General features: G+C 39.0%; 1 protein-coding gene across 4 annotated transcripts in view; it reads left to right on the top strand.

The window, feature by feature from the left end:
* The window catches only part of MAP3K5 (mitogen-activated protein kinase kinase kinase 5), a 203,548-nt gene that overhangs the window by 115,844 nt on the left and 61,320 nt on the right, over positions 1 to 26,384 (top strand). For all 4 annotated transcript variants that reach the window (XM_078447354.2, XM_078447352.2, XM_078447351.2 and 1 more), the window contains 5 exons: positions 2,129 to 2,282; positions 9,464 to 9,571; positions 16,735 to 16,784; positions 19,240 to 19,335; positions 22,246 to 22,327. In XM_078447354.2, coding sequence (XP_078303480.1) covers positions 2,129 to 2,282; positions 9,464 to 9,571; positions 16,735 to 16,784; positions 19,240 to 19,335; positions 22,246 to 22,327 — 490 coding nt within the window. The remainder of the gene's footprint in view (positions 1 to 2,128; positions 2,283 to 9,463; positions 9,572 to 16,734; positions 16,785 to 19,239; positions 19,336 to 22,245; positions 22,328 to 26,384) is intronic.

Here is a 26,384-nt window from a genome sequence, read left to right as displayed (position 1 = left end):
TCTGGTGGTTTTGGGCATAGGTGAGGTCTGCTTGCCTTCAGCTTAGCCTTTTCATGACATTGACCAACCCGCTAGCCCAAGTTGGCTAGGGTTACCCAGAGGAATCATGCAGAGGCCTCACATTTTGCACCTGCAAATCGAATCGGTAGATTGACAGATTTTTATCCCAACCTCCCCCGTTTCTGCCCCAAACGTATACCCTGTGTTCTCTTTATGACCTAATCTGTTTTGGGATTCTCATTGTTGATTTTCACTTCTTTATGCTAAGGCTTGTTAATGCATTTGAATGTTTCCTATATGTGTGTATTTTTCTCATTTCAAATTGTTCCTGGAGTGCCCCCAAGTCTCATCATTATGTATGTGGTAATTGAAGAGATGAAAGCAAAATTCCATGTGCATTTAGGACTGTTTTGGAAAACAATGCTGATTTTATTATATATCATGTGTGATGATCACTAGCCGTAAAGACTTTAAAAGGTTGACCATGATATCAAGAAAGGCTCAGGGCGGCTCAGAGACTGGACCACTGACTTGTTTTCATCAAAGGAACCACTTGAGGAGATGCTTACCACCGTAGGTCCCCATGGCTTCCTAAAAGAATTCCTCACGTTCAGGTCTTCTCATTAGCAAACCCTCCCCAGTATCACACTTACAGTGATCTTCCCAAAAATTCATGTCTGACCCTTCCCCTCCACTGAAATCCTTAAATCAATATGGTTGAATGGCTCTTCACAGCCTAAGGGATAAAGTCCACCTCCTTGGCTGGTGAACAAGGTTTACCTTTAGTCATTCCAGCCTCCGATCTTGTCACACCCCCCGGTTACACTGCTCTCCAGTCACATGAAATGTGCCGGACTGTGGCTTCATGCATTTGTGTCTCAGCACACGCTGAGAAGGCCTCTTCTGGGGATCTTCTCTACCTGGGGACCTTCCTAAATCTGCCCACAAACCAGACCCCCACCTAAAACCCTTTTCTGCATCCGGATAGAAGCACGTGGGTGTTATTGCATAAACACATGTGATTAGTTCATCTCATGAAATCTTCTTTCGTGTTTGTCATTTTTAAATTAGGGGTGCCTGGGTGGCTCGGTCGGTTAAGTGTCTGACTTTGGCTCAGGTCACGATCTCGCGGTTCATGGGTTTGAGCCCTGCGTCAGGCTCTGTGCCGACAGCTCAGAGCCTGACTTTGGTTAATTGTATCTCTGTGTATTGGTAGCCCTACTGATGTTTAGGTTGCTGTGCTATCCCTTTTACATTCCTGTCTCCTCGGCACTGTGTGCAGCTACTTAGGAACAGGGTTGTACTATTAGTGCGATGTCAACAGCAGGTGTTCAGCAAATGACATGAAATAAATGAACCAATAAATGCCTGTGTTACATGCCGCCAAATCTGTCATTTCTTTACAGTGATCATTCTGATGGTCCAGAAGGGGCTGAAGCACAGGTCCAAAGAGCTTTGGTGTGAGGTATCCCAGCTTCTGTTGACAAGAAAGCAGACATTATTTTATGCAACAGTAATAACCACAAAACAATGCCTTAAGTGTCCATTCACTTAATGTTGATGTCCATGTTTATAGCTTATGAAGTACTTGCAAACCCACTAACTCATGTAATTATCTCGCTCCTCATTTTTTCCTAACTTTTTCCTTTGAGGCGCCATCTGTCTTGTTAGGTTGGAGGGTATTTGTATAATATATCAGCTGAGTTGCTTCAAAGCAAAATAATGATCCCTTATGAAGGGTCTTTTTAGAAAAGCTTCCTCATGGAAGCATATTTTAAGACATGTGCATTAACCACTCCCTTGAATAGAAGACAGGCATTTTTGTAAAAGTCATGTTTTCAGCAGATGTATCAGTCAGTCCAAGCTATTTAAGCCCTCTGCACCTCAGTTTCCTCATCTTTAAAATGATGTTATAACAGCCTACTTTATTGAATTTTTGTGAGGTACAGAGGAGACAACGTACGTGAAAGTACATGGCATATAACAAATAATGAGTAATGTGTGGTGAATCGGAATACCTAAATATTAACGCTATATTTCAATTACATCCACAGATTAAAACCAGGATACATGGGAACAGGTGGTTCTAAATTTGCCCATTGTGTGTTTTATATCTTTTCATTTTTAGGTACCTCAAGTCTATTGTAGAGACAATTTTGATATATAAGCATTTTGTGAAACTGACTACAGAGCAGCCTGTGGCCAAACAGGAGCTGGTGGACTTCTGGATGGATTTCCTGGTGGAGGCCACAAAGACAGATGTTACTGTAGTTAGGTTTCCGGTGAGTACTCTTCATTTAACTTAACTTTAAGTGCATTTCTATTTTGTTTCTTTTATTTAAAGAACATCTTGCACTGTGATTTTAATAGTACTAGTGTTACTTTTTTAAAATAACTTCTCACAATCAGAGAAGTGAGATACGTCTTTATGTTTTTGCCATGAAATTGGGTGATTTCTTGTGATAAGTTGTAAAGTGTGCTTTCCAAGAAAAGATTGTCTCTTGCTTAGCGCAGTTAGTCAACATATCGCTTCCGACCAGACACAAGGGTGCTGTGAATTCATACTACAGTTTTGTTAACATTGTCATCAGTATCGTTACCATTATTGTGGTGAAAAGTGTCAAGCTCACCTGGGTCGTTATTCCATCTCGACCACTCATTACCCACATGGGTCAGAGTTAGATTTAGTGTCCCTAGCCACCTTTTACAATGCCTTAGATCATGAGAAATGATGACTCATAGGTTCCAGTTTGCAACTTATTTTGGCCAGATATAGATATAGATACACGTATAGTAGACACACACACACTTTTAAAAATATATTGCTCATCTTCTCAGCTGGTGCCTTTCCCATCCTGATGGCTCTCAGAATGCCATCCAGAGCAGTATAAGCTTAGCATCTGATTCAAGAATTACCAAGTCACTGTGTGCACTAATCTCCTCCCACGTCAAAGTGATGCCGTAAAACTCTGTTTGAGCTCTCTAGTCCAGTCCTCCCTATTCAGGTGGTAACCACGCTCAATTCTTTTTCTCTAATTCTTGTTCTCCAGTTCTTGCTTGTAGGATCATCTGTTTCATTTCATTAAATCCACTGCTGGCATTAACACACTTTCTTTACTCTTCCTTCCCGATGAAGCCTTGAGCTCCGCAGGATCTTCATTTGAAAAGCCTTTCAAACTAAAACACTTTGTTTTCTAGCCTAGATAATGTGTAACCTAGGAAAATACTTATCTCAGAGTGAGCTGGCAGCATGCCTTCAGCTGATGCTCTGATGATAGCAAACGTGGGGAAAGAAGACAGCACAGAACTGAAGTATCTAATTGACTGTTGACTTGATTGAATAGAAAATCAGCTATGAAAAGAAACCACTCATATTAGCTATTCTGAGCTAATTTAAATTAGTTTAATGTGAATTTGTCTGTCATGATATGAATATAAAAAAATAAAACTCGAAAATAGTAAGAGAGACGTTAGGAGAATATAGGTATATACTTTGGTGAGAGAGGCTTTCTTAATTAAGCAAGAAAGGGACCTTTAAGCCCTAAAGGCAAATGTTGACCAATTTGATTTCATTAAAAATTCTAACTTTTGTTCAGTGAAGAACACCATAAACATGGCAAATGCTAGACAGGGAGAAAATATTTAATATTAATGTGGCAAAATGATCAATTTGCCTAATTGCACAAAGGAAAAAAAAAAACAACTCCTACTAATTGGTAAGCAAAAGAAAAAGAAAATGGGCAAATCACATGAAAAGATAATAACCTCACTGGCTAGTCAAAAATGCAAATTAAAATGAGACATTGTACCTGTGCCATTTTGCACATGTGCACATCTGTCTGTAGGATAAATTCCCAGAAGTGAAATTGATTGATATTGCCCCGTTGCCCTCCATAGGAATTGTATCAATTGACATTCTCACTGGCAACATTCGAGACTATTTTCCGAAAGTCTCTCCTAAAAGGTGTGTTTATCATATTTGTACTTTTTTAAACTTACAGATGAAAAAATGGTGTATTAGGATGGTTTTAATTAGTGTTTCTCTTATTATGTGTCAGGTTGTGCATATTATTAAGTTTGTGTTTAAAAGACTACTCAGTGGTAGGGCACCTGGGTGGCTCAGTCAGTTAAGCATCCGACTTTGGCTCAGGTTATGGTCTCATGGTTTGTGGGTTCGAACCCTGCATCGGGCTCTGTGCTGACAGCTCAGAGTCTGGAGCCTGCTTCAGATTCTGTGTCTCCCTCTCTCTCTGCTCCTCCCCCATTTGCACTCTGTCTCTCTCTCAAAAATAAATAAGCATTAAGTAAAAGACCACTCAGTGATTAAAATAATAATAATAATAATAATAATAATAATAATAATAATTTGTTGCCAACATTTAAAAATAAAGAGAGTTGGTTCTTTAGTGCCAGCTATGATGGAGTAAATGGTATTGGTATTGGTACTGCTATAAATAACTATAAAAATCTGGACAAAATATGTAAAATACTGTTTGTAGACATTAAATAGCAGTCATCGCAGGGTTGTGATCCTTGAGCAGGGAGGTACTGGAGTTGAGTCCCACCTTCACCTGCTTTTTTTCTGTAAGGTGTTTTTCTGGCTGCAGCCCAAGGAGGTGGAGCCCTAGCAGGGAATAGCATTCTCCCTGGGCAGAGCAGGCAGGAAGGAGTGTTTGGGACTCTCAGACAGATGGAGAGGGTGTTGGAGAAGGGGGAGCCTTGAAGAATGAATCCCAGGATTCTGTGTGGGTATTTCCCTTGAGTCCTAGGACAACCTCTAGATAGTGTGAACAGGGGGAAAGCACAGTGTAAGGAACCACAATTACTGGTCCCAGTATTTGACTAAAATTGGATTTTAGATGAAACCTGTGTAGGTTAAGTAAACCTTATCAAGGGAAATTCCCTTGCTATATAGAGGACCAGGACCAGAAGTGGTAGAGAGCATTCTTTTGAAGGGTGAGAGCTGAGCAAATATCCCAGAGCTTAACCAATGCAGGGATAAGATGTTGGCCTTTGGGTGATGAGACCTTGCTGAACACCCCAAGCATTTAGTGGCGACATAGAAAGCCCTTGCCCTAGGAGAAAAGGTGAAACTAAAACAGATCCACCCTAACAAAGCTGTAAGAAAACTAAGTCTTGATAGGATCAAGATGAAGCACTGATAATTTGACCGCTAGCTAGGGAGCAGGGGTGGGGAAACTTCTGGGAGGATATGATCCAGAGCCTCTGCATTGTGTCATTCAGACACAATCAAAGATTACTAGACATTCTAAGAAGCAGAAAAAAGTGATGGATAACAAAGAGCTAAAACAGCCAGTAGAGGCAGGCCCAGAAGTGATTCGCATATTAAAGTGACCACATAAGACTTCAAATAACTATAATTACTATGTTAAAGATGATAAAAAGAAAGACAAAATAAATGAAAAGGCAGTCAACTGAAAAATAAAGTTTATAAGAAAGCCAAGTGAAAATAAGGACAGTTCATACAAAATTCTAGATTTTTAGCTATTGAAAAGTGAAAGGAACTGACAATCTGTGACTGGCCTTCTCCACAAGCAACAACCTACTAAGTCAGCTAGCTGGTGCCATGTTAGATGCTGGTTACAGTCCCATCCTTCCTGCTTCACCCTCTGCCTTTCCCACTGGGCCCACTCCCTGCAACCATTGGAGTTTGCTCCCCCTGTATCACCACATAGAAAAAATCATGTTTCTAGTACTTGTGGTGTCATATCAGTCACTAACTCATTATGTCTTTAGAGTCTTTAGTTCATACTCATGAAGGCCACTGTAGGTCTTGATTGGGGTGATAGCATTATCCTTCTTTTAGTGTGGATCTGACTAAAATCAAGATGATTTATATTAGAAGTATTTTATTTGATTGTTTCCATTTATTTCACCACCATATCTGTTCTCATTCCTCGAAGAAATACTAGTGACCCTGGGTAAAAGAAAACAGACAAAAGTTTCTTAGCAAAATGATTTGAATGGTCCCATCAGTTATTATTATTTGGGTTCAGTTCAGTTGATTCTTTTTTCTCACCTCTCTTCTATGTAGATTTTCTTTCCTTCCTACATTGAACAGTTAGGAAACCATCAACCCATCACCCCAGGCTAGGTGAGAGGAGAGGAGAATGCTGCTTTTACGGACTCTTATAGGAGCTGAGACATGTACCTCTATTTAATATCTACTCTGTATATAGGGTGCCTGGGTGACTCATTCGGTTGAGCATCTGACTTTGGCTCAGGTCATGATCTCACTGCTCATGGGTTCGAGTCCCACGTCAGGCTCTGTGCTGACAGCTCAGAGCCTGGAGACTGCTTCAGATTCTATGTCTCCCTCTCTCTATGCCCCTCCCCTCCTTGTGCTCTGTATGTGTGTCTCTCTCTCAAAAATAAATAAACGTTAAAAAATTTTTTTAAAAATCTACTCTGTATAGCTTATAGGCCTTATACTGCCGTCATTCCCACTTCAGATGCAAGAAGTTAGCAGTTAATTTTACTTTTTTAAAAATTTTGTTTAGCAGTTAATTTTAATGTTAACCAGTATAAAAGATTAGAAACTAAAAGGAAGCATGTTTATATTTCAAGTGAGTTGTGTCTAGCCAGGTTTGTCAAATTGCCTTTTTCCTTCTCCCTTCTCAGTCTTTCTGTTACCTCTGTAATGTGTGCCATAAATTCCTCCCATTTTGTCATTTCAAGGGTAGAACACTTCAAAGGCCTCAACAAATGTTAGATGATGATAATTACAACCAATGTTTTTCCCTATCTCGACATGGGAAAACATAGGTCGGATTTTATCTGTTAGAAATATTTGAGACACAATAAAGACATAATTTGAGAAGAGAGGAGATAACCTGGTGTTGTGTTTTTCTAATGTTAAATTCTGTGCCCACATAATTAGAGAAAAAGGTATATTCTCATTTGTCGGTATAGTGACTTGGAAGCTATTTTGGAAGACCCACCTTTTATTCCCGATTATTCATTTTCATTTCACAAACACTGGGATACTCATATTTGAAAGCACTAATTCTGCCAAGTTTAGATTGAAAATTTATTTCCATTATTAATCAGTACCACTTCACTCTCTGTTGATTGGAATTTGGACCTTGATTTACCTGGTATGTTCCTAAATCAGAGTATGTTCCCTGGTGGACTCTTACTGTGCTTTATTTGTAATCTGTTCTATCTTATTTTCATAACTAGAGCCTGACCAAGAATTAAGCCCTTGCAGTTTTTTTATACTTAAGAGTAAAGAAAATTTTGTCTTCCTAATCTGCTTTCTGTAGTTCTCTGTGTTCTAATTTAAATAAATTTACTGTTGTGGTAAATATAGCATAAAATCAGGGGTGCCTGGGTGGCTCAGTCAGTTAAGTGTCTGACTTCGGCTCAGGTCATGATCTTGAGGTTTGTGGGTTTGAGCCCCACGTTGCTCTCTGTGCTGACAGCTCAGAGCCTGGAACCTGCTGCAGATCCTGTGTCTCCCTCTCTCTCTGCCCCTCCCCTGCTCATGCTCTGTCTCTCTCTGTCTCTCAAAAAATGAATAAAATGTTTAAAAAATTTTTAGAAAAACAAAGATAGCATAAAATCAGTACTAAGTTTGCAGTGCATGGCCAAGAGTCAGGTTGCTAATCCATGTGCCTTCTTGCTCAGATTGCACGCTAGATCACAGTGTAGTGTGAGTCCATAATCCCTTGCTGATAGAATCTTCTGAAGGGTTTTTGGGTTTTTCCTCCACTTTTATTTGGTCAACTTATTTGATAGAAGATTCTTTCTAAAAGCCACTTTCCTTGAGTTTTAAGCAGTGGGGTAGAAAGAACTATTCTAGTTTCTCTGATAGTTTAGTATTGGCTTTCCTTTCCTTTTAAAATATTCCTACTTGGGGCGCCTGGGTGGCTCAGTCGGTTAAGCGGCCGACTTCGGCTCAGGTCATGATCTCGTGGTCTGTGAGTTCGAGCCCCGCGTCGGGCTCTGTGCTGACAGCTCAGAGCCTGGAGACTGTTTCGGATTCTGTGTCTCCTTCTCTCTGACCCTCCCCCCGTTCATGCTCTGTGTCTCTCTGTCTCAAAAATAAATAAACGTTAAGAAAAAAATTTTTTTTAAATATTCCTACTTAAGACTGCATGGGAAATTTGAGCTAAGTAGGTGCTTTTAAGCGTCTGTACAAACAGATAATAGTTGAAGTACCTTTAAAATTCGTGCATGTGTGGCATTTTGATGTTATCTGTACCTAATACCAGATATTAGTAATAATATGCTACATCCTTTGAGAGAGATTCTCAACTCACTTATTACATATCCCTCATACATCTCCAAAACAGGAGTCGGTTTTATTTCTCTCTCTCACAAGGCTAAATATATCATTAGTGAAGATCCCAGTTTTATCTTAAAGCAGTGCAAAAACATTTTTATTATTTCATACAGCTATGTCCTTTCCTTTGCCTTATATATAAAACTCAATAATAACCAGAATCATTTCTCACTCTATTTACATGGGTATGAAAAACATGCTACCACATCTTGATGGTAAGGTGTGGCAGGAGAAAACCTAAAATAGTATGTGGCGCTCTATATGTAGAATCTTTTCTATGTACAGAATTATTTACCACATTTCTGCCCTTTTTTTGGACATATTTATATTTATAGAAATAGATTATGCATGTGTTGCAAGATAAAATAAAAGACTTTAAAAATATATCATTAGAGGGGCACCTGGGTGGCTCAGTCACTTAAGTGTCTGACTCTTGGTTTCGGCTCAGGTTGTGATCTCACAACTCATGAGTTTGAGCCCCATGTCAGGCTCTGCGCTGACAGCATGGAGCCTGCTTGGGATTCTCTGTCTCCCTCTCTCTCTGCCCCTCCCCCTGCTTGCACACACACTCTCCCTCTATCTCAGTAATAAATAAATAACAAAAAATTTTTAAAAATACATCATTAGAGTAGATTCCCTGGGAATAGTGAAACCAATATATGGACTTTAAAAATTTATTTCCAATTTCTTTAGCAAAAAAAAGTGATGCATCATGGGAACTTACAATAATACCATAAAATGCTCAAAGGACTCATAAGGAAGGCAACAATTAAGAATTAAAATGGGGGGCGCCTGGGTGGCGCAGTCGGTTAAGCGTCCGACTTCAGCCAGGTCACGATCTCGCGGTCCGTGAGTTCGAGCCCCGCGTCAGGCTCTGGGCTGATGGCTCGGAGCCTGGAGCCTGTTTCCGATTCTGTGTCTCCCTCTCTCTCTGACCCTTCCCCGTTCATGCTCTGTCTCTCTCTGTCCCAAAATAAATAAAAAACGTTGAAAAAAAAAAAAAATTTAAAAAAAGAATTAAAATGGTTTTACTGCAGCAGTGGACCCAGAGCCTCATCTGATAACCTCCCATATCAGTGCAGTGTTGTTATAACAGCTCTAAATGATTTAAATCTGAAGTCACTAATATTTGTTTCTTTGCCTTATGTTTTCAAGGTGTTAATATTAGAACCAACTAAAATCTATCAGCCTTCATATTTGTCTATCAACAATGAAGTTGAGGAAAAGACAATATCTATTTGGCATGTGCTTCCTGATGACAAGGTAAATTGTGTAATTATTAACACACAAGCATTAAAGGACTTTACTCCCTTCTAGCATTTATATATTCCAGCAAATACCTGTATTAGTTAAGAAGAAATAGCTTACCATGTATTTATCTTGGCATAAATACTTATATCCTATAATATAAAATTTGTTAAACATGGATTATGAATTTCACTCACTTAATAAAATAACTGAACCTATTTGCATTTTTATTTTAGATGGCATAACCATCTAAAGTAAGCCTGAAATTAGAAGATTATTTTGTTTTGTAAACTCATGCTATAAATTAAATTATATTTCAGAGAACTGATCTTAATATATATGACTTATAAGATGCCTATCTTTTTTTGAAATTATATTTATTTTTTTTTTAAGTTTATTTTTGTGTGAGAGAGACAGCACAAGCAGGGGAATGGCAGAAAGCAATGGTGACACAGAATCTGAAGCAGGCTCCAGTCTCTGAGCGGTCAGCACAGAGCCTGACACGAGGCTCCAACCCATGAACCGCAAGATCATGACCTGAGCTGAAGGCAGACACTTAGCTGACTGAGCCATCCAGGCGCCCCTAAGTTATATTTATTTATTTTGACAGAGAGAGAGCAAGTGAGCATGAGCAGGGGAGGGACAGAGAGGCAGAGGGAGAGAGAGAATCCCAAGCAGTCTCTACACTGTCAGCATGGAGCCCAACGCACAGCTCAAACCCATGAACCATTAGCTCATAACCTGAGCTGAAATCAAGAGTTGGGTACTCAACTAAGCCACCCAGGTGCCCCAAAAGATGTGTATCATAATTCTAGGGAGCCTATCATAATAATGCCACTCTAGTCCTACCCGAGTATGATTATAGTTAGCATTCCATGACACTGTTGGGTTATCTAAGCAGCTGCTCAGTTTCACATTAGTCACTGGCTCCATGTGCCGACACAATATGAGCAGGACTGTGTTGCCTTGGCTTTCAGAAGGGTCTGAAATGCTCTCATTTCCACTCCTCACAGTCATTTGGATAACCCTTTCCACTTCTGTATTTTATTAGTTTTAATATGTGTACAAATCCTACTATTTTTTAAAAATAGAAAAATTTCAAGACTTGATTCCAGTTCATGTGATAAACCACAGAAATGAGAGAAGACGTGTGGCAAAGTAGTTTTGTGAGGTTTTTGGTAATTGTTTTCCAAAATACCCTTATAATTTTCCTTACCAATCATCCATGCACTCAACACATATTTACAGAGCACTTACTCTGTGACAGGCACTACCAGGCACTGTGTTAGGCAGTAGGGAAACAGATGTGTACAAAATAAGCGAAATTTCTGCCTTTCTACTCAGGCAGTAAATAAATAAATATAGAAGTGTATTCAATGATGAATGTGATACAGCACAAAAGGGGGAATTAGGACGTACAGTTAGAGAAATGGGCTTGCAATTTTTAGAAATGTCAATTTCAATGTTTTTAAATGTCTTTAAGTCAACAGTCCTGGGTGTAAGTCCTATCTCTGCCTTTGGCAACATGGCTTCTGCATGTTGCAGTATCTTTATCTTTAGAATGGGATAGTAGTAATATCCATCTCAAAAGGTTATTGTTAAAATTAAATGAAATAGTATAGGTAGGGTATATTGCACAGAGCCTGACATGTAATAAGTGTTGTTTTCACAACAATAAAATTTATGGCAAAGCACATATGAACTAATCCCTAACCTATCCCTTAGAACTTAACCTGGCTTAGCTCTTTAGATGAAATAGCAGCAATCATTTGGGAGGTTGTTGGCATCATATTAGGGCACCGTGATACTGAGATTTATAGTAAGAAATAAATATTTGGTCTTCATCTCTTTCTGGCACAGATTTGCTAAAACCCTTAGAATTTCCTAAGCTCTGAAAGCCATCTCTGTTTTTTTGTTTTGTTTTTTGTTATGTTAATAAGGTGACTTTTGGATCCACCTAAGGATGAGACCTGGATGCCAAGAGCACCAACTATAGGATTAGAGGGTTAGAACTTCCAGTCCCACCCCCTGACCTCTGGGGAGGGGAAAGGGGAGAGGTTGAATCCATTTCCAATGGCCAGTGGATTTAATCAGTCATCCCTATGTCATGAAGCCCCCGTAAAAAACCCAAAAAGGGCGGGGTTCAAAGAGCTTCCAGGTGGGTGAACATGTGGAGATTTGGGCAGAATGGTGCCCCTGGAGGGGTCATGGAAGCTCTTAGCCCTTTCTCCATACTTTGCCCCGTGCAACTCTTCCACCTGGCTATTTCCTGAGTCATATCCTTTTATAATAAACCAGTAATCTAATAAGTAAAATGTTTTCCTGAGATCTGTGAGCCACTGTAACAAATTAATCAAACACAAGGAGTGGGGGGGGGGGGGGTCCTTGGAACCCCAATTGATAGCTGGCATGATGACGTAACTCCAGGTGGAGTTGTTTAGAGACAGAATTGAGAATAACTAATAATAACTAATAATAATAACCATGTATATATGTTGTTAACGTTGTTTTAAAGTACACAGTGTGTCAGTCACATTATTTTAAAGTATATGCCTATGTGTTCTCACAAGCAGACTTAATCCTGCAGTTGAAACTACAAAATCTAAAGAGAGGTTAGGAAACATGAACATTATTATCTGGGAGAGGAGATTTTCAAAGGCTCGAATGGAAAGAGCAAGGTTATCCAAGGACACTTGGAAACAGAATGGGGCTAAAGGAATTAGCAATTAGCAGGGCCAGGAGAATGAGTAGACAGCCAGAAGACAGAAAAAGAACAGAAAGTAAGCCAGAGATTTTTGGAAAATGAGTACTATTTCCAGCTAGTTGTCTGGAAGTTCTTTGTTGAGTACAGTTAGCCTTGTATTGACTCTCTTATGTTTTGTGACATTTGTAGAGATTTTTGCATTATGCTAAGAAGTAAACATATGAGGATGTAAAAGAGTGCGTTAGGAAGAGTTATGGATTTAGGCTGTGAGTTATCCAGTTTCTACTTTTACCATCCTTTGATCAAGAAGAATGACATTTGCATTGTCCCCACTGCGCTAAAAATTCTCCGTGTTCAAAAATTTAAGCTTTTTAAAATAAGTTTCTGTTTGAATGTATGTTGATTTCTTTGCAAACCCTAGCTCTATCCATAGCGTGTTCATTACCACTGTTATTTCCCTATTATTTAAAATAGAAGCATGGGTCAGGGGCATTAAGGAATCTACTCCTGAAATCATTGTTGCACTGTATGCTAACTAACTTGCATGTAAATTTAAAAAATAAATTAAAAAAATTAAAAACAAATAAAATAGAAGTGACACCACTGGAATGAGGATACGCAATACAATAACTCAGTATTATATGAGTTTCAAGCAACTGTAATAACTATAATTAAATAACAGATAAACAACAGGGGTATAGGTCTGATGTTAAACAAGAAACGGATTCTTTTTGTCACAGAATGTTTTAAATTTTTTTCTAAGGGTAGAATAGAGAGTGTTGCTTTTCATTTATCATGTTTCCTTACTCCCCTCAGTATTTTCTTTCTAACATGCAGAGTGAACAGTTACATGAGCTGGTAAACACTTTGTACTTCAGCTGTCGAAACGTTAAGATCATTATACCAATTCCTAAGAGTTCAGGGACTCTTAAAGGGTTACTCTCCGTCAAGAACCAAATAAATTGAGATCCTAATCTTTTAACAGTTCTCTCTTTGTTCAATGGATGGTTGCTGCTTAAAGTCAAGTTAGTACTTGAAGAAAGTCTGGATGTGCACAGGAAAGAAAAGCTTAGACTGAGGAGGAAAGTTATTTCTGAGATATTTTAAACAGTTGTCATTTAGAATCCTTTCCTTTTTTGTTTTTTTAATTAAAATTTTTCTCAATGTTTATTTATGTTTGAGAGAGAGACAGAGAGAGGGACAGAATGGGAGTGGGGGAGAGGAGAGAGAGAGGGCGACACAGAATCCAAAGCAGGCTCCAGGCTCTGAGCTGTCCACCCAGAGCCCAACGTGGGGCTCAAGCTCACAAACTGTGAGATCGTGACCTGAGCCAAAGTTGGACACCCAACCAACTGAGCCACCCAGGGGCCCCCTAGAATCCTTTCCTTTTTTGAAGTCTAAGCATTCCTGGCCTATCAGGTGGTTTCTCAGAAGAAGATATCAGGCATCAGGGTCCCAGTGGAATATGAAGTGCTGACCTTCCTCCAGCTCCGGCCATGGCCACTCGGAGAAGACCCGGGAAATTTATGATTCTATAGAATTTTTTTTCGAGAGAGAGCATGAGCGGGGGGAGGGGCACAAGGAGAGGGAGCGAGAATCCCAAGCAGGCTCCACGCTCATCATGGAGCCCGATTCAGGGCTTTATCCCAGGACGCTGAAATCATGACCCAAACTGAAATCAAGAGTCAGACACTCAACCAACTGAGCCACCTAGGCAGATTCTAGATTTCGATGATATAATAGTCTCATCCATCAAGGATGCTTTTAGCTATAAAGCTCCCAACTAATAGTGGCTTGAGTAATAAGGAAACGTTATCTTGCATAACAAGAATTCTGGGAGGTAGGAGGTCATTCTGGGGGTAATTTCAGTGGCTTAATGGTGTCAGAATTCTGAATTGGCTTCTCTATATGCTCTCGGTTTTTCTTTCCTGGTCTCAAATAGCAGTTCCAAGCATCAATTCACACTGACAGCATGCAAAGGAAAAGGGTCAGACCCTCTCCTTTGTACCAAAAATTACATCATGTATTCATGCCTAGACCAGTCATGAACAAGGAGAATGGACTTACCTCACCAATTTAGACCAATCAGTTTCCCCATCCCTAAACATTGCCACCTGAACTTGAACAAAATTTAGTTTTTGTTAGCAAAGAAGGAAAAGTGTGTCCGTTGTCTAAGGAACCAACAGTGTCTGCCAATGTGTAACTCCTGCCGCCTTAGCTCAAAATTAATTCCCAGTCCCTACTCTTGTCCTAGCTGGGGCATGGGATCTGAGGCAAACCAGTTCCACAATATGGTACTTGTGCTGTTTAAATTAGATTGAGTGTGGTTTAGGGCTTGTGGAGGCTAATTATTCCAGCCCTGCCTCTGGCTGTCCTTTTCCCTAGATTCCCAGACAGGTCCCAGGAACCTGTTAAATCCACCGGTTGTCTTTGTGACTCACCAGCGCCTCCATGTGGTGAGTCCCAGTAGTGAGGGAGCTGGGGAGGTAGACCTCCTCATTCTAGATCACTCCATCTCAGACCCTAGACTTTTTACACTGCTAACAGGGAGCATTCACTGGCAGCACTTGGAAACTTTCAGGAATCTAACATTCTGGAAATGCTGTTCTCCTTTCCTGTAAAACCCGCCCTATCAATCTGGGAAATCCCTCCTTGGCTGTTCCCAGCACAGGGCTGATAGAAGATAGGTTTTACCTGTGCTGTCCTATGGGTGTTCATCAGTTGCCCTGTTTAGTTGCAAGTTTGCCTACTGCTGTATTAGTTTTGCACTCAACCCCCACCTCCTGATCTTGGACGTGGCCTTGGAAAGCAGCTCAGTTGCAGGATCTGAGGATAAGGCTGCATTGTATGCAAGAAGTGTGCAGGTAACAGCTGCAGTTCCTGGGTCACATATATTTAGAAGGTCACCTGAGGCCAACAGGATTTAGAAGCAACTTTCCAAATTACCAGCTGAAGCTGCAGGCTGCTATTTTAATTTAACTCCCTCTGTACTCTGGTGAAGAGAGCCGCATTCCATGAGCACCTTCCTATGGTCTCTTCCTTCCCTGGGCTTCATGCACAACATTTGCTCTGTGTTAATTCAGGTCACCTACCCGTGACCCGACTGGTGTGCATCGAAACTAGTTTTTTTAGTAAATCTCCTTTGGGCTTGGGAGGATCTATTTTTATTTTAAGTTGCATGGTTGTAGCAAAGCACTAGGTGCTGTGGTTATAAATTGTGGCTTTTTGATTTGCTTCAGCCAAAAGGAGAGTTCTGGTCCACCTCAGAACCACAAGCTTCCTTACTCATTTCACTAGCCCAGCCAAGACCGCAAGTTCCGGGCAGTATTTTAAGTGGGTGGGTAGGAGCTTCTTTTCCTGGTTGTTTCACATTTACAGAATTGAATTGCCATCTGAATTGACTGTTGCATAGTACTTGCTAAACTTGGACATGTGTATCAACTATTTTATTTCTATTAAAATATTTATGTTGTCAATTTCATATTGTTATCAGATGTATTTTTGCAAGGAATGTGATCCATCCTGTAATTTATTTAAAGACGTGAATTTAATACTCATCAGACTTAGCTTTAGTAATAAACTCAAAAAATAAATTTCCACAATTTTTTTTCACCTTGGCCCCAAATCACCCATGTTTATCATATGACAATCAAATTTTTTATGGGCAAACTTTATTAGTATATTGAATTTTGCATAAATTAGATAACACACTGTAGCTAAGATGTATACTATATACATGTGTGTACATATATACTTGCTATAGGGGTGCCCGGGTGGCTCAGTCAGTTAAGCGTCCAACTTTGGCTCAGGTCATGATCTCACGGTTCGTGGGTTTGAGCCCCGCATCAGGCTCTGTGCTGGTAGCTCAGAGCCTGAAGCCTGCTTCAGTTTCTGTGTCTCCCTTTCTCTCTGCCCCTCCCTCACTCGTGCCCTGTCTCTCATAAATGAATAAACATTAGAAAATTTAAGAGGAAAGGGCTAACCTCATTTTCTGAAGAAATAGAACCACCATTTCAGTTAGAAAATGTAACTAAAGATCATTCATAAATAATCATCTTTAAAACCTTGCAGAACTTGATTCAAATTAATGTTTTTATTTCTCAGAAAAGAAATATTACTCAGCTGTAATTGAATTACCTTGATCACTGGGTTTTTTATTTAAAAAATTAAGGCACAGCAGTTATTAGGTTAATCTGCTAAAAATCAAGTTTTAGAATTTAATGAGACTAATTCTCCTAGATTCTCTTGGAAGCTATTTTATTGAAGCACAGAAATTATTAAATAGAGTAAACATCACCCTTGTGGCTTGAAAATGAATTACAATTTCCATCCAGATAATTTGTTCATGAAGAATTATGTACGAGGAAAAATTACTGTGTATATTATTTTAAAATAATGAAACCAAATTATTATGTTATTTTCATTATGATGACTCAACATTTCTTGTTCTTGTTGTTCTTCCCCTGTGTTCTAGAAAGGTATACATGAGTGGAATTTTAGTGCTTCTTCTGTCAGGGGAGTGAGGTAAGTTTCCTTGGTACATGTTTTTTTTTTTTTTCTTTTTTTACTTAGAAGACAATAGAACTTTTAGTCAGGATTTAAAAATGCAAAGAACTTCAAGAATCCTCTGTTGATGAAAATGCTCAACCTTTTCTATCTCTATTATAAAAAGATTTGCAACCAAAACTTTCACTGTTAGTTGAACTGACTCTGTGCTTGTCACCTGCTCCAAATATGGAGAATGAGGGATAAATGTGGACTGTGGACCAGGATCAAGGTGTAGATAAAAGTGAGCTATTTGGATCCTCTCTAGCTGGTTGAGCTGTTGGTGTATGTGATAGGACGGTTTTCCGGTCTTTTTGGTGTTTCAGGAATTAATCTCCTGTGAGGTGGAGCCAAAAAGCTACATGCCATCTATCAGGTTGCATATCCTGTAGTTAACATTAATGTGACTGTTAAAGAGACTATAGGGAATTTATTTTTAAAAAACTTTTCCTGAGGTCGCTGTTAATGAGGTGTTCCTGAAATTCTAGCGGCTCACTTCAGTGGTTCAGTTCTGACATTGCCATCATAATGCCAGTGGTTCAGGAAATACCAGTTCCTGGGATATAGAAATGAGACTTTTTTTTTTTTTCTTAGAAGCAAGAACCACTGGTTAAACATTTAAACACTTGTTATATAGAAGCTCAGTCTAAAAACCAGCTCTTGGAAATTTCAAGCCAAATTAGTTGTGTTTACTATTTATTTCCACATAATAGAAATGAGAAGAAGCAGATTTCTGCAGGCCAGTTATGCAATACCCTGTTGCTTGTGGCATAATAATAATTGGTTTTGATGGAGCATGAACTGCTAGAGCCGTCTGAGTCACTGATAATTGGAGTTTGCCTGGTAAAACCACCTGTTACCTCATGAAGGATCTGAACAGAAGCAAGCAAGATAATAGACTGACTCATTATATATCTTTCCAACCCAGCCTTCTCAAATAAAGTTTTACTCTCTTAATATTTAATTTTTAAAACCAGTCATCAGGAAGGCACTCGTTTATTGCTGCGTTTTTAAGCAGTTTATGAAAGTATGGTAATATAAATTCCATTTTATCATATCTATTTTCCAAGGAACGTTTTTTTAAATTTAAGTATGGCATCACTACATACGCCTTTGTTGTGACTTACAGCATATACATAGAATGCTTCTTTCTATGTGGCTATTTCTGGTTTCTATGTTGAGAAACTCAAGCTGTAGTTTATGGCTTCAAAGAGAGCTAACTACTCTTGGCTTCCTTCTTGATGAAGAGATAACAAACTACAGAGAAAAATCCAACTAAGTCAGCAGTTTGTCTTGCATCCCCTCAGGATTTGCTCAGCTCAGTCAATGGGCATTTTACTGAGACTCCAGGTGTGTGTCAAATGTTGAGTCCTATTCTGCTAAGGATACAACAGTGACCACAACATGAACTCCCACTCTCAAAGAGGTGGGAGGCCAACCCAGCCTCATAACATTTAACAGCTAATGACAAGAGCTACTATTGAGATGACCGCGAGATGAGCAATGATAGATGTAAATGTTCAAGGAGCAGAGGTGCAAGAGAAAGTCTTTCTGTTGAACGTAGACACAGGGAAGGAAGAGGGTAAGATCTAAGCTGGGCCTTGAATGATGAATAGAATTTCTTTACAGAGTCAAAAATGATGTGCATCCCAAATGCAAAGGCATAAAATAGGGATTGGCAACCTACAGCCCACAGGCCAAATATGGCCCGCTGCCCGTTTTTGTAAAGTTTTATTGGAACCCAGCCACGTTCATTTCATTTGTGCATTGTCTAAGGCTGCTCCAACAACAAAACTGAGTAGTTTGGCCTGCAAAATCTGAAACATTTACTCTCTGGCCTATGTCAGAAAAATTTTGCTAACCTTTGGCATAAAATAGCATGGCCTGATGGTAAACTCCGAATTATTTCAGTTGCTATAAAATCACTCGCTGAGTCAAAACCAAGTGCTGTTTCACATTTCTTCACGCCTCTAAAATCTCGACACTGATGAGGTGCTTTTATTGCCGCCACACATTGCCTTCTTAGCTTTGGAAACATTTCATTGTTCTGCAGATGCCATAGCGCCAGAATCGCTGAGCCCACCCAGCCAGTTGATACTTAGCTTTTCCTCCGATCACGCAGGGTAGTGGTATGGCAGCCAGGACGCCTTTCCCCTGTAAGCTGGAGGGATAAATAGCTTAGGTGTCCTTCAGGCATGCCAGAGCAGCCCTGTCTGCTGATATAGGTAAAAGGACAATTCTCAGACTATGAAGTAATTTTAGTATCGTGCTATGGGGAACATCACTTCTTCAAGTGCTCTTTATATCTGTCTGTTACAAACAACAACGGTGTCATACCTGGGATTAGATATAAAATGTACTTATTTTTCATTACAGATTCATAGAAGCAAGAAGCATAGCTATTTCCCTGAATAATTCTTTTTGTTTGTTTCAGTATTTCTAAATTTGAAGAACGATGCTGTTTTCTTTATGTGCTTCATAATTCTGACGATTTCCAAATCTATTTCTGTACAGAACTTCATTGTAAAAAGTACGTATTAGTCATTGTTTATGTGTAAAAAATACTGTTCTTACCTGATCATTATTTTTAATTAATGAGTGAGCATGTAAGGAATTCATGGCCATCTGGTTATATAAATATTGCATTTAGGCTAACATCTTATAATTACGGGGTATGTTTAACAATCAGAGAATGGAGGAGGGGAGTCTCTTTAATAAATCAAGCTTTCTCTTAGTCATAATTAATTTTTCCAAAGACAAAACATTAACCAAGACTTACCAGTTAATTGCCTGATACTATGTCACGTTTTTAAAGTGTTCACTTATTACAATATATGATTACCAAAATTTTCATTCTTGAATTCTTTTGGATAATCTCACCATTGTCTACAACAGTGGCTCTTAACCCTAGTTCATAGTGGAATCACTTGATGCACTTAAAAAACTGCCTGGGCCCTACCCCTGACTAATTATGTTGGATTTTCTGGTAGGGGTGCAGCTCGAGTTAAGAGCTAGTTATATGATATACACCAATAAAAGATAATCCAAAAATCCATGGACTGGACTGTGTTTCTGTGAACCTCCCTGGGTATATTTCCCTTGGGCTAATACTTAAAGACTTCATGTTCCCTTGGAGCACAGTTGACTGATGGTGGGGATCTAGGAAAGTGAGTGACAATTTTTAAACCAAAGTGCAGGTAAAAGCCAGCTTGGACTTAAAATTTTGCTTAGGGCTTTTCTTATTCAAATAATCACTATTTGACCCCATTGTAAATGACTAATATACTGATTACAGTATATAGTCAGTCATTTTTATCTTGATACAAGAAAAAATGTTTGTTTAATCCATAATTCTTGGCTATAGTTTTATCTTTATTATTGTAAAATATGTAGTAAAAAGACTTGGAAATAAGAAATAATTCCTAGCACATACATGGTCTACTTTTCTACTTAAATTCTCAAGGCTACTGATTTGTTTCTATGATCATTATAGCTCAGATTTATGGAGTACTTACTCTGGACCTAATATCTATTTTAATCTTCAAATAAAAACTTAGATAGGTAATATTAATATCTTCATTGAAAAGAGTTTTTAAAAAAATGGCATCTTGGAGAGCCTAAAACCATATATAGCCAAAAAATGTAAAATCTGGGATTTGGACAAGCACATGTGACTCTAGAATCTAGTTTCCTAAAAATTACATTGTGTTCTCATCCCACTGTATTATATTCTGCTTAGAGATGTACATGTTGAAAAACTGTGTGACTAGCTGATGGAAGTCTTCACCCCAGATCTTAAAGTCTGTCTTTTGGGGAGCCTGGGTGGCTCAGTCGGTTGAGCATCCAACTTCAGCTCAGGTCATGATCTCACAGCTCGTGGGTTCAAGCCCCGCATCGGGCTCTGTGCTGACAGCTCGGAGCCTGGAGCCTGCTTCAGATTCTGTGTCTTCCTCTCTGCCCCTATGCCACTCGCATTCTGTCTCTGTCTCTCTCAAAAATAAATAAACATTCAAAAAAATTTAAAAAAAAAGTCTGTCTTTAAAGCCAGAATTTTTTTTAGGTCTTTAACTTTCTTCTTCCTCTTGGTTGAATTTGCTTTTATCCTTAACTCATCAGGATGTTTAATCTTCATCAGAGCATACTGTTATTCTGATCACGCTTGGGAACTTCTTTTTCTTGTCATTGACTGCCAAGAAATGTGTAGAGAGAAAGGAAGAGTCGCACTCCAGAGATAGACTCCAAACTCCCAAATGGGCTTTGTCTATTTTGTTCCTTGTCACAGTTCCAAAGGCCAGAATAGTTTTTGATCCTTGTAGATACTCTATAAGTATGGAGTACTTGTTGGATGGATGGATGGATGGATGGGTGGTTGGATGGTTAGATGGTGGATGGTTTAAAAAAGAGGTACAGAGATAAAAAGGTTCTGAGTTGTGGTAGGTAGACTTTTCTTATCCCACATAACCTGCTCTTCTCTTGGGTTGGCAGTGCAGAGCATGACCTGCCTGTGAGATCATCAGCCCCTGTTCATAGTACCTCTCTTGCTTTAAGTCTATGAACCCTTAGCATCTCCTTCGAATAGACTAGACACAGATAGCATTATAGGGGCTAATCTGTTTCTTGCTATAACTATTTTTCTTGCCTCTGAAATGGTCTACAAGAAAAAAACAAAAAAAACAAAAACTTCACAAGAAGAGCTCCTGAAGAAAATGTCACCAAAAGAGGGGTGGCTTCTTTTACAAACCTGTAAGCCAGCCAGCCCTAATTCACATCAGTGTTTTGTAGGTTGTTTTTATGGGACACCACATTTACGATAATGGAGGCAAAATGGGTTCAATATCTCAGATGAAATGTTGATACAACAAATAGTCACCTCAGAATTTAGAGACACTATTCCAGAATATGGGTATTTTTGTTAAGTCCCATTTTAAATAAGAATATTACCATCAGCAAAACAATAATAGCTAATATTTAGTGAGTGAAGTCTGCTAAGCACTTTATAAGTACTACATCAACTCATCTTCATAACAGCCTTTAATTTGACACTTCTGAGGTCCCCACTTTGTAATTAAGAGGTGAGGCTCAGAGAGGTGGAAGAGCCCACCCCAAATCACACAAATGCAATCTTGGCCTGATATCCAAGTCCACATTCTTAACATTTCTAGGAGTTTGTCGAGCTTCATTGTTCTAATTCTATAATACATTACATTACTATTATTTGAAGTGAGGCATTAGGTCAGAAATTTCTAGACAGTCCTACCAACCTGTGTTTTCCCTTTTGGAAAGTCACATTTTTCATACTGATACCAATAGTTTGTTCACTGCCTGATTTTAGAAAGTCTCTTAGCGCCCATGTTTTGCTCCGAAACCATGCTGGAACATACTTGGGTTATATTTAACGTCAAACGTATTGCGAGTGACCACATACCAATTCTCATTGTAGGTTTTTTGAAATGGTGAACACCATTACCGAAGAGAAGGGGAGAAGCACAGAGGAAGGTGATTGTGAAGGTGACTCCTTGGAGGTAATGACTTAGCCTTCATGCCCGTCTTACAAAGTTTCTCTGCGGCTGTTTAAAAAATGAACTACTTAAAGCCTTACTGGGGAAAGCGTGCGCGGGCGCACGTGTCTGTGCGTGGAGGGGGCACGTAAGTGGTGGTGAAAGGTGGGGAGCCCAGCTAGAGTCTATGAGCTTTCTCTTAATGCTCAAGGCAACTTCTTCTAGAACCCCTTGTTAAAAAACAGCTAAAAAGCAAACATTGGAGAACTCTTATCTGGGAATACTGAGTTTGTTTGTTTTGCTTATCTGTTAGTAACTATGCTTTATCTGTGAGGAGGTTGATTATGCTCAATGCACGGCCTGCAGGGCCCTCGCATTTTTATTCTCCTCTGATAATACGTGCAACCCAAACAAGCACAATTCAGCGAAAATTCTGAATGACAAACCTGGTTGTGGCCCTCCTATGTATACTGCACAGAGGACCTGGAACAACTACAGATTAATAGAATAAAGAGAGGAGGGTAGTACAAATTACCTGTAATGCCTGCCGTTCCTCTAAAAGCAGTTCTCTGACTTCTGCCTCATGGACACAGGACACTGTAGACACCTATTCTAGATCATGTCCATTTTCGCTGTCATGGTTACTCTGTGGTAAAGAGCCTTCCTCACTGTGAGGCCCAGTACTGGAGTGTCCCAGGAGTGCTGAGCACCTTCAGAAAGTGGACATTCCTCCAGGCCTGACAGTAGACCACCTTCTTCTCCAGGCTTCTCTCGGTGTTGGACTCGGAACAAAATTCTTAACCCAAGTAATACTAAAACTTATATTTCTTTTTTTTGATGTTTATTTATTTATTTTTGAGAGAGAGAGAGCCAGCAGGGAATGCACAGAGAGAAAGAGAGAATCCCAAGCAGGCTTTATGCTGTCAGCACTGAGCCTGACGTGGGGCTTGAACCCATGAACCCTGAGATCATGACCTAAGCTGAAATCAGGATTTGGAGGCTTGAGCGACTTAGCCACCCAGGCTCCCCTACATTTCTGATGTTAAAGTGAAATAGAAGAAACTATAGCACCAGCCTGACTGGAATACTTATTTACCAGATCACTTTGATAATGTCATCCCTCATACTAGAATTTTTATAAAAACATTGAAGCAGTAGGGTAGAAGTTGAAAGAAAATTTAAATATAATAACGAAGTGTTAACTCTGTCTAGAGTTAAGTTCTATAATTACCTAGCAGTTGTATAGCTTTGATGTTTGTAGGTAAGCCTGAGGCTCGTTCATTAAAGTTATAAAAGGATGATAGACCTAATTTGGAAAAAAAAAAAATGTTTCCCAGTGCATTAGCTTGTTGTCTATTTAAGTAATGTTTTTTTTTAATTTTTTGTACATGTTTTACATTTTACAATTTTGTATTTTCTTTTTTTTTAATTTTATTTTTTATTTTTTAAAATTTACGTCCAAATTAGTTAGCATATAGTGAAACAATGATTTCAGGAGTAGATTCCTTAATGCTCCTTACCCATTTAGCCCATCTCCCCTCCCACAACCCCTCCAGTAACCCTCAGTTTGTTCTCCATATTTATGAGTCTCTTCTGTTTTATCCCCCTCCCTGTTTTTGTATTATTTTTGTTTCCCTTCCCTTATGTTCATCTGTTTTGTCTCTTAAAGTCTTCATATGAGTGAAGCCATGTGATTTTTGTCTTTCTCTGACTGACTAATTTCACTTAGCATAATACCCTCCAGTTCCATCCACGTAGTTGCAAATGGCAAGATTTCATTCTTTTTGATTGTTGAGTAATACTCCATTGTATATATATATACACCACATCTTCTTTATCCATTCATCCGTCGATGGACATTTGGGCTCTTTCCATACGTTGGCTGTTGTTGATAGTGCTGCTATAAACATGGGGGTGCATGTGTCCCTTCGAAACAGCACACCTGTATCCCACAATTTTGTATTCTCTTATTTCAGTATTATGTTAGAAACTAGATCTCTAGGCTCCTACATCAGTGCTCTTTTACTATACCTCATTATCTCTGTTTTTACTTGGTTTAAATTTAGTCACTTGATACATAGCAACTACCAAGGTAAAAGGGAACAAAGACAATGAAAATGAAACACATCCATTAGTAAATACAAAATGATGATGTGAGTAGACTGGAAAATCCATAAAGTTCCTCTGCAGTGTCATAAAAAGGCTGGCTTTTGTTCAACCAGTGATAGCTGTCCTTTACTTTATACCCTTCCTTGAGGAACTAAATCTTACCAGAAATACACATAGCATAGCCAGGCTGTGGTAGCCATATGTCACAACTTGATCTTCTTAATTGATTGAATCAACAGTCTAGAGACTCTTCTCCGGGAGCCACTTTTACCGTATGCATAGCACAAAGCAGTTCTAATTGCCTTAGAATTTGTGATGAACATCGCCAGCTGAGTTTTGTAAGACTCAGTTTCCTACAATGTAAAAAAAAAAGTAGGTAGATCACTTTTTAAAGAGCTGTCAAGAAGATACGGAATCAAGATCCTTTGAACTGGACACAGTAATAAATAGGGTGGCTGTGTGAGGGGCCCTTCCCAGTCAGACAATCCTACTGCAAGCACTGAAAATACTCACCAAACAAATCAGAAGGGAAATAAATGCTCAGGCTTCTTCCTAGGAATAGCCTGAGGGTTTTAGCTGTGCTGACCTCACATACACACACACACACACACACACACACACACACACACACACACACTCACACACACTCACAACAGCTTATACAGTATTCCTGATTCATCAAAGTGCTTCTGACTCACTCTTCTCAAGTAAGTACAGGGATGCTATTCTTTTAATGTTGGAAAAACAGTTTTACACTCTATCCTTTGCATTCTATCAGAATAATTTAAAATCCATGACAGAGAATGCCTTCTACAGTATTCCCAGTGGACTGTATAGCATATATATATATATATATATATATATATATATATATATATATCCTATAGTGAATATCCATATATAAATATCCTATAGTGAATCAACTATATATATATATATATATATATATATATATATATATATATATTTGGGCTAGTTTGGCTAGTTTGCCATTAAACCCCAAGTACAGACATTGTTGACATGTGTGTGTTGGGGGGGAGGGTGTTCTGTGGACACAATAGAAATGAACAGAGATTGTGATGATGCTCTGGGCTCCACACATGGTGATATCTATCCCACTTCACTCTTTCTCTCATTGAATGTCCCTTTGTAGCCAGAGCACCTTTATAATAGGAGTTATTAAATAGCCTGAACTTGTATTTTTGCATAATTTATGATAACTTCATGATTATATTTCTTAGATATTCATCATATGTGGAATTTAAGAAACAAAACAGATGAACATAGGGGAAGGGAAGCAAAAATAAGATAAAAGCAGAGAGGGAGGCAAACCATAGGAGACTCTTAAATACAGAGAACAAACTGAGGGTTGCTGGAGTGCAGGGGATTGGGGGGATGAGCTAAATAGGTGATGGGCATTAAGGAGGACACTTGTTGGGATGAGCACTGGGTGTTTTATGTAAGTGATGAACCACTAAATTCTATTCCTGAAATCATTATTACACTATAGAATAACTAACTTGGATTTAAATTTTTAAAAATGAATAATTAGTTTTTTTAAATGTTGGTTTTAATGGATTTAGTGTTTTTAACTTCACTTAGTGTATTGTCAGTATTGGCAAACATTATCAAAGTGGTTCTATAAACCACAAATTTGAAGCTAATCCCTAGACTTCTGGATGTTCTTATCCGAAGCCTATATTAAGATCTGCTTTTCTTTTTTATTTGAATGGTGAGGTTTCTTTGAGGCAGTACAATTGTGGGAGGGATTCAGCCTCCTTCGGGTCATGGTCAGTCCCCTTCTCCAACTGTTAAACTTGACTCTGCTATAACCCCTGAGCTGGTGTCTGGAGCTTTGGATTCTAGTCCTAATTTTGCTAACAGCCAATTTTATAACTCTGGACAAAACTCATGCTCTTGGCTGGGCTAAGATAATTTCGTTCCTCAAGTGAGAATGGACAAAGAATATCTT

Source organism: Panthera onca, chromosome B2, assembly GCF_046562875.1.
Source record: "Panthera onca isolate mPanOnc1 chromosome B2, mPanOnc1 haplotype 2, whole genome shotgun sequence".
Lineage (NCBI taxonomy): Eukaryota > Metazoa > Chordata > Mammalia > Carnivora > Felidae > Panthera > Panthera onca.
Note: the sequence above shows the minus strand (reverse complement) of the source record. Positions and strands in the feature narration are given on the sequence as shown.